This window comes from Acomys russatus, chromosome 25 (assembly GCF_903995435.1).
Source record: "Acomys russatus chromosome 25, mAcoRus1.1, whole genome shotgun sequence".
NCBI lineage: Eukaryota > Metazoa > Chordata > Mammalia > Rodentia > Muridae > Acomys > Acomys russatus.
In genome coordinates, this window is record NC_067161.1 from 39,038,033 (window position 1) to 39,050,146 (window position 12,114).

The window sequence follows — 12,114 nt, forward strand, 5'->3', positions numbered from 1 at the left end:
GAGGGAGTGAACACGTGAGCAGAGACCGGCTGCCCCCCAGGAGCGGTCTCCTGCTCTCTAAGCGCTGGGCTCACTGCATCTGAAGGTGGGCATTTCCCAGGGTTAGGTGCCATTATGTGAGCAAGATCGGGCTCCAGGAAGGGAGGCCGCAGGGTCAGACCAGGCGACTCCGATTGCAATTTGGATGGCATGGTTCCTGGGCAGACTTCTGACCTCCCAGCCTGGCCAGCAGGCAGAGCTCCTCCCCCTCTCTGAAGGAGAATGTGGAGTCCCTGAGAACCTGAATCCCGAAAACTAGCCATTTCCAGGAACTGAAACTGAAAGCTGTTCAGACAGCAGGCCCCGCCCCTAGGGGCGGGCGGAGCGGGGGCGGGGGGGGGGGGGCGTCGTCCGGGGAAGCAGGCAGAGGGTTCCTGCTTAGAAGTTGAGTTGGATCAAGGGTAGAGTGCAGCAGAGTCTGAGAGGAGACCCAGGAGCTCAGACTGCCTTTCAGCTGCTCCCCTCCCCTCTACTCGCTCTTCCCAGAAGGACACTCCCCACACTCCCAGCCTTGCACACCTCAATCCTCTCCCTCCTGAACGTCCTGGGCTTGGACTGCAGCTTTGTAAGGCTTCTGAGCAGGTAGGTGAGGGGCTCCTAAGTGCAGCTTGATCTATAACCCTGCTCAGGACAGGAGAGTCTGGGGTCAGGTGCTCCTTTCAGGCACCCCCTGACTGTTTTCAGGACCATGGAGTGTCTGGTGTGTTGGCTGGCTCAAGTCGTGCCCCTTTCTTAGCTGCGGATCCCTGGCTTTGTGGGTCTTCTGATGGGGCTGGTTTAGAGAAAGCAGGTGGGATTTTCCTCAGTCTCTAAGCTACTGGCCAGAGTCCAGGATCAGAACTACCCACACGTCATATACGAGTGTCTGGGGTTAAGTAAACACATTCCTGCTTTCTTTAGAACACACAATGACTGGCATTTGAAAGACTGACTTCTTTTTATTTTTTATTTTTATTTATTTATTTACTTGGTTTTTTGAGGCAGGGTCTCTCTGTGTAGCCTTGGCTGTCCTGGATTCACTTTGTAGACCAGGCTGGCCTCGAACTCACAGCGATCTGCCTGCCTCTGCCTCCCGAGTGCTGAGATTAAAAGTGTGTGCCACCACCGCCTGGCCGAAAGACTAATTTCTTGAGGAAACTTTTTGCATAGCTCAGTTGAATTATTTTTGTCGAGTCTCTCTCTCTCTCTCTCTCTCTCTCTCTCTCTCTCTCTCTCTCTCTCTGTCTGTGTGTGTGAAGGTCAGGGGATGACGTGTACAGCTGATTCTCTCCCACAATCGAGCTCACATTGTCAGCCTTGGTGGCAAGTGTTGTTTACTTAATCTGTGAAGCCACTTCACTGGACCTTTTAAAACACACCAAAACCAAACCAAGCCAAACCAACCAACCAAATAACAAACAAACAAACAAACAAATAAAAATGAAAACAAGACCAAAAAAAAAAAAAAAAAAAAAAACCCAAGAAACAGTTCAAATATTTCATCTGCACTAGAGAAGCTGGCACACCACAGGCACAGCTCAGTCCTTCATAGACATTAGTGTGTGTGTGTGTGTGTGTGTGTGTGTGTGTGTCTGTGTGTGTGGTGGGGATGGGGAAGGGGGCGCTTTGAATTCCACCTTCCTAGAACAAGCATGCTGGGTCTAAGGCCGTGTCCACAGACCATGGGGTGCATCATCAGGGGTCAATACTTCCCTGCAATCAGTAGCATCTGGAAATTGCCTGTGTTCCCCACCCCTAAGAGTAAAAAGATGAGGAACAAAGTGGGGTTGAGGGTCCAGTAGGATCTGTGTTCACAGAAGTCCTTGACAGCTCAGATCCATAACAAGGCTAGGCTGGTTCCCACACCCCTGGAAGGCCCTTTCATGGAGGCTTGAGGGTCACTGGATGAGGAATAAACTACAGGGATCCCTGTTTAGGCAATTTCTTCATAAGTGTGCTTTTTCAACATGGGTATAATTTAGTTGGTTGAGGTGGCTCACATTTGGGAACATAGCACTTGGGAAGTGGGGGCAGAAGATTTGGTTCAAGGTTATATAGTTTTAGACTAGCATGGGCTATATTAGACTGTGACTTACATTTTTAAATGTGTGCTTTTTACAGGTCTATAATAATTTCATAAAATATGCTGGGCGGTGGTGGCGCACGCCTTTAATCCCAGCACTCGGGAGGCAGAGGCAGGTGGATCTCTGTAAGTTCGAGGCCAACCTGGTCTATAAAGTGAGTCCAGGACAGTCAAGGCTACACAGAGAAACCCTGTCTCGAAAAAAACCAAAAAGGCATAAAATAATGGCTTGTGGGCCAATGAGCTCCTCTAGTGAGTAAAAGTGATTGTTTCCAAGTCTGAAAACTGGAGTTTGATCCCAAGGACCCACATGGTAAAAGGGGAGAGTCAACTCGCACACGCCGTCCTCTGACTTCTACAAGTGCACCTGGTCTGCTTGACACACCTCCAACACATATGAATAAATAAATGTAATAACAAAACTATTTGAAGATTTGTTTATTTATTTAATGTATATGAATGCTCTATCTGCATGTACACCTACATGCCAGAAGAGAGCATTAGATCACATAATAGATGGTTGTGTGCCACTATGTGGTTGCTGGGAATTGAACTCAGGACCTCTGGGAGAACAGACAGTGCTCTTAACCTCTGAGCCAACTCTCCAGCCTGAAAAAAAAAAATTAAAATAACAGGTTGCATTATGGCATTGTCATAAATGGATAAGGCCAGTCGTCATTGCCTTTCTATTTGCTGTGACAACATTCCTGACAGGAAGCAACTGAAGGGAAGAAGGGCATATTTTCGCTCATGCTTGGCGAGGATACAGCCCACTGTGGTGGGGAAAGTGTGGCCTGCAGAAGCCCGAGTCAGCTGACGTCAGGTGTCTACAGTCTGGACTGAGAGGAGGAGGCTGGTACTCAGCTTTATTTCATCTCTTTGTCTTTTTAATCCAGTTCTGGACCTCAGCCCTCGAGATGGTGGTGCCTACATGCAGGGTGAGTCTTGCCCCCTCTGGTGATCCTCTCTGGAAGTACCCTGATGTGTAAACTCAAACCTGTGCCTCACTAATGCCTGGCTATGTGTTAATCCCCTCCACCTGACAACAGAAGTTGACCATTGCAGGTGCTTAGATGGTATCACTCCCCCTATTACCCAGAGTTCTTACTTTTGTCTTACTTAAGTCATGAAATCTTGGTGGTTTGGTTATCAGGAACATTTTAGTAAAGTTATGCAATTGGAATAAATATAATAAAACACAAGTCTCTAGGTACGGTGTCCCATGTCTTTCTGTCCCAGCACTCAGGAAGTAGAGGCAGGCAAATCTCTGAATTTGAGGCTAGCCTGATCTACATAGTGAGTTCCAGAACAGCCACGGCATTGTATAGAGAGTCTATCTCAAACTCCAAAACCAAAAAATGAATAAAACAAAGTGCAAGGCAACTGAACCTAGCAGCGTAACATGTAGCCTAGGTGAACAATATGGCACAACTGCTCACTCACTTGTGAGGGCATGGGTGAACATGTGCATTCATGTGTGCGCGCGCGTATGCCCTTGATTCTGTGAAGTGCGCCTCTCTCTGTGAGTACATTAAGAGACTCCTGAGTTGTGACTCGCAGGGTCTGGCTCTCCTTCCAGACTTGGCTGTCCCTCTCCAGTGAATTTCCTTGTTGGGCTCCCTTTAGTAGCCAGGAGAGGGTCTGTTTCTCCTTCTCGTGGATGTCTGACCCATGCACCAAGGGGTAAACCAGAGGCACCCTAGGTATAAATTGAACACGGCCCTCAGATAGGGAAGTGTGGAACCACTTGAACTTCAGGCCAAACTTGGATGGGCTCACAAGGGCTTGTGAGTGTCGGCGCCATGGTTTTCTGAGGCTGTCCACACAAACACCTCCACGGGACTCCTGGAATCTTGTCAGGTAAATGAGAAAAGCAGCTAGTCTGGTCATCAGCAGAAAACTAGGGGCATAGGAAGTTGCCCACAATTCACTGAGCCAACACCTCTGGAGACTCCCGGGGCAAGGGGTAGGCTGTCAGCCCACTCTTTCCATGAGGAGACTGAAGCCAGGTTCTCAAGGTTGATGAACAGAGGAGCGTGAGGAGCAGTGCTGTGTCGCAGGCAGGACAGCCCATCCCAGAAGATGAGCAAGGGAGGCAGAGGATGCTCCCGCTGGGAATAGAGAGCAAAAACATGTACCAAAAGACTCAAGGGTGCCTGAGACGCACCTTCTACAGACAAGATCCCTGGATTTCTAGGGCGCACATCTGGGCACAATTCTAGCCATTTTACAGAACCCCATGAGTAAATCCATCAAGGAGTTCCCTATCTATCTATCTATCTATCCATCCATCTATCTATCTATCTATCTATCTATCTATCTATCTACCTATCTGTCTGGTTTTTTGAGGGACAGGGTTTGTCTATGTAGCCCCGGCTGTCCTAGAACTCACTCTGTAGACTAGGCTGGCCTCAAACTCAGAGATCTGCCTGTCTTTGCCTCCAAAGTGCTGAGATTAAAGGCATGTGTCACCACTGCCCTGCTCACAGAGAGCTCCTTAAAGGACAGAGGAGCTATGTGAGACCCACCGGAAATTTCTCGAATATATGATGTTGAGTTTCAAATGCCTGTGGTCCTTCATACATACAAAACAAGAAATTGAAATGTCAAGGGAAAGCACCACGGCAGCTGCTTGTAACTGGAGTAGCACATGCCTGTGCCACCTAGGGCCTTCATCTAAGAACAGTGGGATAAGGCAGATGCTGCTGCCTTGCATCTTGAGATTTGGTGTGCTCCTGTGAAATGGTTGGAGTCCTGTCCTCACACCTATATGTCTACTCCAGAGGGTCAAAACTCTGGCCTGCAGAAGGTGTTTTTTGTTTACCTGTAACTGCTTTGTATGGGTTTCTACATCCTACATCTTTTAAAAATATTAATTTTTTTGAAAAAGTGTCTCACTACGTAGCCTTCACTGTTTGTCCTGAAACTTGTAGATAGTCTCACGCCTCTGCCTTCCAGTGCTGGGGTTAAAGGCATGCACCACCATGCCCAGCTTTTTATTGTTTTTAATGATATGTATACATGTGTCTGCGTGGGGCATATGCACATTTGTGCAGTGCTCCAGGAGACCAGAAGAGGCTGTCAGACCCTCTGGAGGTAGAGCTACAGGAGGTTGTGAGTCATCTGACATGGGTGCCGAGAATCGAACTCACATCTCCCGGAAGAGCAATAAGTGGTCTCCAGCCCGGAGCCACTTCTCCAACCCCCACACCCTCCATCCTTGCTGTAGATAAATTGTCTTTCCAAAACCTGTCTCACAAAGTACTCAATCTCATGGCAAAGACTTCGTCAAGAACAGAAACATGGTTGACTGTCCCATTGTAAGTGGGGCATCTACATCTCTATATGAACACCTTCGTGGGCAAGGAGTAACGTAGAGGAAGACATGGGAAGCATGTAAAAACTGTACTTCTCTCTCTCTCTCTCTCTCTCTCTCTCTCTCTCTCTCTCTCTGTGTGTGTGTGTGTGTGTGTGTGCATGTGTCTGTGTGTGTGTGTAAGGCTGACTCTGGACATGACAACATGGCCATTGCCCTTTTGAATTTATTCCCGCTGTGGTTACTTGTACAAGATCACCACATGACTGGGCCCTCTGGTATCTTGTCATAGACAGGGGAGGGTATGGTGATGTCACACCCCTCCCTGAGGATTTACACACACTAATAGTTGATGAAGGAAGAGGGACATTTTCTTCAGTCCTGTAGCCACAGATAGGATGTTCGTGCTGCTGAAAACCAGGCCTCACTCATGGTTTTGTAAACAGTCCAGTGAAACTCACTGGGATACAGAAGAAAAGAAAAACCACCAAAAATTAAAAACAAACCAGAAAAGTAAAAGTGGGACAGGTTGGGAAGAGGAAAGAGATCATTGGGAACAGGAGGAGGTCTAGAAAAGTTAGCCGGGGTGGGGGTAATATAATTAAAATGCATGGTATGCATGTATGCAAATGTCATAAAACCCAGCATTGTGTATCATTAATATATACTAAAAATGTTGAGTGTGGTGGTGCACACCTTTAACCCCAGCATTAGGGAGTCAGAGACAGGTGGATCTCTGAGTTTGAGGTCAGCCTGATCTATAGAACGAGTTCCAAGACTACACAGAGGAAATGCTGTCTCAAAACAAACAACAAACAGAAATATATATGCTAATAGAACATTAAAAAAGAAGCAGAAGAATTTCAATCTGTATGTTAATAAGAATAGTAGCAGTGGTAACAGATAACCCATATGCTGACTTAAAATTGATAGAATTATTATTATGTTTTAAAGGAGTGTTTTATGTGTATGTGTTCCTGAGTGTCTTATGTGCGCATGTGCATACAGGCACTCTTGGAGTCCAGAAGAGGTCTTTGGAACTGGAGTTGCAAGTGGTTGTGAGCCACTATGTAGGAGTTGGGAACCATGCCCAGGTCCCCTGCAAGAAGAGCCAGTGCTCTTAACCACGGAGCTGTCTCTCTAGCCCCTGGTGGGATTGTTTGGAAACCATGTGGCTTTGCTGTTGACTTGTAGTCATACACTTTCTCTGTGTAGCCCTGGCAACCAGGAAGGAGCAAATATGGACATTTGTACCCAGTCAGAGACCTGCCTTGACATTCCAGCGCTCAGCGTTGGGGTTTAGTGTTGCAGGAACAGCTACAGAGCTACCCTTCCCCTCCAAGAATGCGCTCATGCTAGCTCTGTGTGGAAATCAGCAGATCTTGGCCATGAATCTGAAAGCCTGGAACAGGGATAGTGTTTCTGGTGGGTGCCTGTGTTCACAGTCATCCCAACTCCTTCCTAATGTATCTGCAGGTTGCTCCGTTGCTCACCAGCATGGAAGAGGCAGATGGGTTCCCCGAGGATAGACAACTCACATGCTTCTCCAATGCCGTATTCATTCACGAAGATAGCAATATTTTAACTGTAGAAGTCATCAAGAATTTGGAGGCTGCTGTGGCACGGGGGGATGGGGTGGAAGTGGTCTCTAGAGTCAAGGAGATCATACAGAAGGCATCCAGAACCCCAGTGAAAATCGCTGTGACTGGGGACTCTGGAAATGGCATGTCATCCTTCATCAATGCTCTTAGAAACATTGGGCATGAGGAGGAGGACTCAGCTCCCACTGGGGTGGTGAGGACCACCGAGAAACCGGCCTGTTACTCCTCCAACTTCCCCAGCGTGGAGCTGTGGGACCTGCCTGGCACAGGGACCACAGCCCAGAGCATGGAGGACTACATAGATGAGATGCAGTTCGACACATACGACCTGGTCGTCATCATCGCTTCTGAGCAGTTCAGCTCGAACCATGTGAAGCTGGCCAAAGCTATGCAGAGCATGAGGAAGAGGTTCTATGTCGTGTGGACCAAGCTGGACAGGGACCTCAGCACAAGTGCCCTCGCTGAACCCCAGCTACTGCAGAGTATCCAAAGGAATATCCAGGAGAACCTCCAGAAGGAGGAGGTGAGGGAGCCCCCCACGTTCCTGGTATCCAACTTTACCCCCTTTTCCCACGACTTCCCAAAGCTTAGGGAGATGCTACAAAAGGACCTCTCCGATGGCAGGAGGGAAGGTCTCCTAGAAATTCTTTTCAAAATCTGTGAGGATACTATCAAGGAGAGAGTGGGATCCATTGAAAGGAGCATAGACACAGGGACTCTAGACAAAGATTTTAGAATCCTGAATCCAGATAACCTGGTAGAGATTCAGAAAGCCTTCCAAAAAGCCTTTGGCGTGGATGACGAGTCTCTCCACCAGGTGGCTCTGAGTATGGGAAAGAATGACATAAAGTTCCAGGGTGAACAAGATGGCTGGGCATCCTCCTGGTTGTACCAAACTGGATCCCAACTTTTCCTTACAAGTCTTGACCACGTGCAGTGCTGCTTTACGTCTCATTCGTACAGATGCAAGCAACAGAAGCGTGTACTGGATGAAGTTGCTGAGAGTACCAAGGGCATCCTGCGCAATATCCTGAAGGAGTCCATTAACCTTCCTTTGGAAGATCTGGACAGCTGAGGTCCTCTCCCCAGATCTGTCTACCCTATGGGTACCTCCAGTTGAGCTGACATTCCCTACGGGTTCCAAGTTTCCTTGAGGTTAATAGGTCAACTTTCTTTTCTTTTTCTTCTTTTTTTGGTTTTGGTTTTTCAAGACAAGATTTCTCTGTGTAGCCTTGAATGTCCTAGACTCACTTTATAGACCAGGCTGGCCCCGAATTCACATCGATTCCCCTGCCTCTGCCTCCTGAGTGCTGGGATTAAAGGCGTGTGCCACCACAGCTGGCTTTTGTTTTCTTGTCTTTTCTTTTCTTTCCTTTTTTTCTTTTTTCTTTCTTTCTTTTTTTTTTTTTTTTGTTTTTTGTTTTGTTGTTTTTTGTTTTGTTTTGTTTGGTTGGTTTGGTTTGGTTTGGTTTTTTCCAAGATAGGGTTTCTCTGTGTAGCCTTGGCTGTCCTAAACTTGCTTTGTAGACCAGGCTGGCCTCAAATGCACAGCGATCTGCCTGCCTCTCTCTGCCTTCCAAGTGCTGGGATTAAAGGCGCGCACTACCACGCATAGCATTAGGCCAACTTTCTTTCTTTCTTTTGGTTTTTCAAGACAGGGTTTCTCTATGTTATCTTGGCCGTCCTGGACTCACTTTGTAGACCAGGCTGGCCTAAAACTCATAGCGATCTGCCTGCCTCTGCCTCCAGAGTGCTGGGATTAAAGGTGTGCGCCACCGTGCCTGGCTTAGGCCAACTTTCTTAATGGGTATCGCCTTTATGAAACTCATGCTATTGTCTGAAAAGCATGGCTAGGTGGGGCCTGTTCTCTGACCTTATCTCTGATGTGTAAAGAGGGGAGAATTAACTCAGGCATCACTAAGTGCTGAACGGAAGGATTCTGAGTACTCGACGCTATCCTCTTTGGCATCGGTGGCATCAATGGTGGCATGTCCTGTCATAGCTCCTCCCACTTGGTGCTCCCACAGTCTCATATATGGATCTGAACTTCTTCAGTCAGCCCTAACTCTGTAGGCCACATCACTGTCCAGACACCCAGTGACCCTTCTCTCTTTCACACAGAGATGCCCCATTTTGTTCAGTTTGTGCGTTTTTGTGTTTAAGACAGACGCTGCTCTGTGTTCTGTTCTGTCTCTTTGTTTTGGTCCCACTCTTTTTTTTTTTTTTTGGTTTTTTGAGACAGGGTTTCTCTCTGTAGCCTTGGCCATCCTGGACTCACTTTGTAGACCACGCTGGCCTCGAACTCACAGCGATCCACCTGCCTCTGCCTCCCGAGTGCTAGGATTAAAGGCGTGCGCCACCACACCCGGCTTCGGTCCCACTCTTGATAGATGTCAGAGTGCTGCCAGCCCAACCTCTTTAACTGTCTCAGACATATGCTCTCCTTTTTCTTCCTTTTTTTTTTTTCTTTTTCTTTTTCTCTTTTTTTTTCTTTTTCTTCCTTTTACCTCCTTCACAGAACATGAAATATTTTCCCACTTCCAGCCATTACCAGTGCCATACCCCAGCATGCCTGCCCCCACTCTGCCTAGCAACCTGTGATGTCATCACCTCCCCGCTGGAACAGTCTGTACCAATCTTTTGAGTTAAACCTTGCACTGTGGGACGCCCCAGCAGGTCACTGATTTCACCTACCCTCAGGCTCCTCTAGGATGCCTTCTGGAGAATTTCAAATCCCTACACCCAGGTTAAGGGCTGCTAAACTCACACGCCTCGGCAACCAAACTTGGGCAGATCCAAAACGAGACCTTTTAAAGTACTGCCTGCCATCAGGTAAAATGGAAGGAGGCTCCTTATTTCCTTTCTTTCTTTCTTTCTTTCTTTTTTTCTTTTCTTTCTTTCTTTCTTTTTTTTTTTTAAGTTTTTTGCTTTGTTTTTTTCTTTGAGACATAGCTTCTCTGTAGCCTTGGCTGTCCTGGACTCACTTTGTAGACTAGGCTGGCCTCAAACTCACAGCGATCTGCCTGCCTCTGCCTCCTGGGTGCTGGGATTTAAAGGCGTGCGCCACCTTATTTTCAAGCCATTTCTTTTCTTTGCTCTCCCAAAGGTCTCAAATAACACCTAAGGTAAAACGGGAGGACGTTCCTGACATTCAAGCTTTTCTCTTTACTGCAAAACTTCTGTCTTTGCTCACTTTCCCAAAAGTTTCAAGTGTACACTGAAAGGAAAATTTCTCCCTAACTTACTAGCTTTGTCTTCTGCTCATATATACCTTCCAGTATCCTGTCAGATTTCCTACATTCAAGACAGCACCAAAGCAGCTAGCCACAGGGGCTCCAGTCCAGTCTTGTAGATGATGTGGGCTGGACCTGCACTGTCCCTCCTGTTCTCAGACCCTGGACAACCAACCGCCTGCTCTTCTTAGATTTGGCCAACATTTCAGCCTTTTTGCGCCCCATTGCCACCCCACTGTCAGCAGAGAGCAGCCAAAGGTGACTGATTTCTTCACCCCTTATCCCCTTATCCCCTTATTATCAACAGAAGGTTGGAATGGTGTGCTTCAGACCCGGGACAAACAGCTCCAGGTTCTCCTAGCACTCCTCGGTCCCTGTCTGCTGCGGGACATGGCTGGCATACCCTGAACTTTCCAGGGCAGAGCTTTTCTGTCCCCTTTACCATACAATCTGGACATTTTGTTGCTCTTGCTTTCTCTCTCCCCCTCCCCCCCCATACATGGCAACCAAGAGCGGTTTCCAATGAACCTACATTTATATACTTTAACTTACCTTACATGAAAAGCAGTCCAACGCCCTCATTTTTTTAATTATAGGAAAAGGGAAGAATGTTAGCATACCTGCCCCGAGCCTGCCTAGCAACCTGTGATGTCATCACTTGCCTGCCACTAGGTGTGCCCCTCCCTAGTATATAAAAAAAGCAAACCCATCTCATCTCTCTTCCTCTTTCTTGCTGTCTCTGTCTGTCTTTCTCTCTGGGGCACCCCTTCTTTTCCTGTTCTCCCCACGCTCCCACTTCTATAATAAACTTCTCTGTGTCATATTGTTGCCTGGCATCTTCCTTTTCATATTTTACAAGCACTGTTCCACAATTGTTCCCTGGTAGGGCAATAAAGAGAGAGTAGAGCTGGACTTCCTGCCAGCCAGGGGAGGAGGAGTGAAAGGAGGAAGGAGCTGGAGCCGGGGAAAGCTACAAAGTGCAAGCACTGCTGGGAGTAAGACAACATGACATAGAGGGTTAAGACTAGACTGATCAAAAGTGTGTTGTGAAGCTTATTATTATTATTATTATTATTATTATTATTATTATTATTATTTGGTTTTTTGAGACAGGGTTTCTCTGTGTAGCCTTGGCCATCCTGGACTCACTTTGTAGACCAGGCTGGCCTCGAACTCACAGCGATCCGCCTGCTTCTGCCTCCCAAGTGCTGGGATTAAAGGCGTGCGCCACCACGCCCGGCTCGTGAAGCTTATTTTTCAACAAATATAAAAGAGTCTCAGTTATTTGTGTGGTAGCTGGGTTAAGAAATAAGCTAAGAGAAATGAACACAGTTTTATAAAAAAAAAAAAAAAATGACACCAACAGCATACGCTCCGCTCCCATATGTTGACTGTAAGAAAGCTCGCTTGCTCTTTTAAAGTCATGTGGGTGTTACTGCTAAGGCTTCTGGGTTTGTCACAGAGAACTGAACCTCGCCCCAGCACTGAGGAAACTGACATGCCGCCTATGATTTCACTGTTAGCCTGGCTGGAGAAGCAGGGTGTAAATTCTCTCATGTCTTAGAACACAGATGTAGACTTTCTCCTTGCTGGTTGTATGTTACCCACATATATAGATACAGAATATATGTGCTCATATATATCCATCATACACATTTATATTATGTATTGTATATAACATACATGTAGTGTTAATCTCTATGATAGAATAATCGCAGAGTATATTATATAAATATATGTATTGTTTGTGTAATTTTTGATAATTTCATACATAAGCATTGTATTTACATCATCCCCACTTCTTCCTTCCCCAACAAACTCCTCCTGTGTTCCCCCAAATATTTTTTTTTTTTTTTTTTTTTG

General features: G+C 46.8%; 1 protein-coding gene across 1 annotated transcript; it reads left to right on the forward strand.

Moving 5' to 3' along the window:
- The first annotated feature begins 566 nt into the window (after positions 1-566).
- LOC127208300 (immunity-related GTPase family M protein-like) lies at positions 567-8,195 on the forward strand. Its single transcript, XM_051167702.1, has 3 exons — positions 567-621; positions 2,998-3,039; positions 6,894-8,195. Exons 2-3 carry the CDS (start codon positions 3,019-3,021, stop codon positions 8,091-8,093), a joined length of 1,221 nt encoding a protein of 406 aa, XP_051023659.1. The 5' UTR covers positions 567-621; positions 2,998-3,018; the 3' UTR covers positions 8,094-8,195.
- Positions 8,196-12,114: the final 3,919 nt, after the last annotated feature.

Excerpts from the sequence above, each read along its gene's own strand:
- LOC127208300 (XM_051167702.1), top strand. The coding sequence starts at position 3,019 with ATGGTGGTGCCTACATGCAGG. Across the intron at positions 3,040-6,893 it reads TGGTGGTGCCTACATGCAGG|GTTGCTCCGTTGCTCACCAG; the intron begins GTGAGTCTTGCC and ends ATGTATCTGCAG.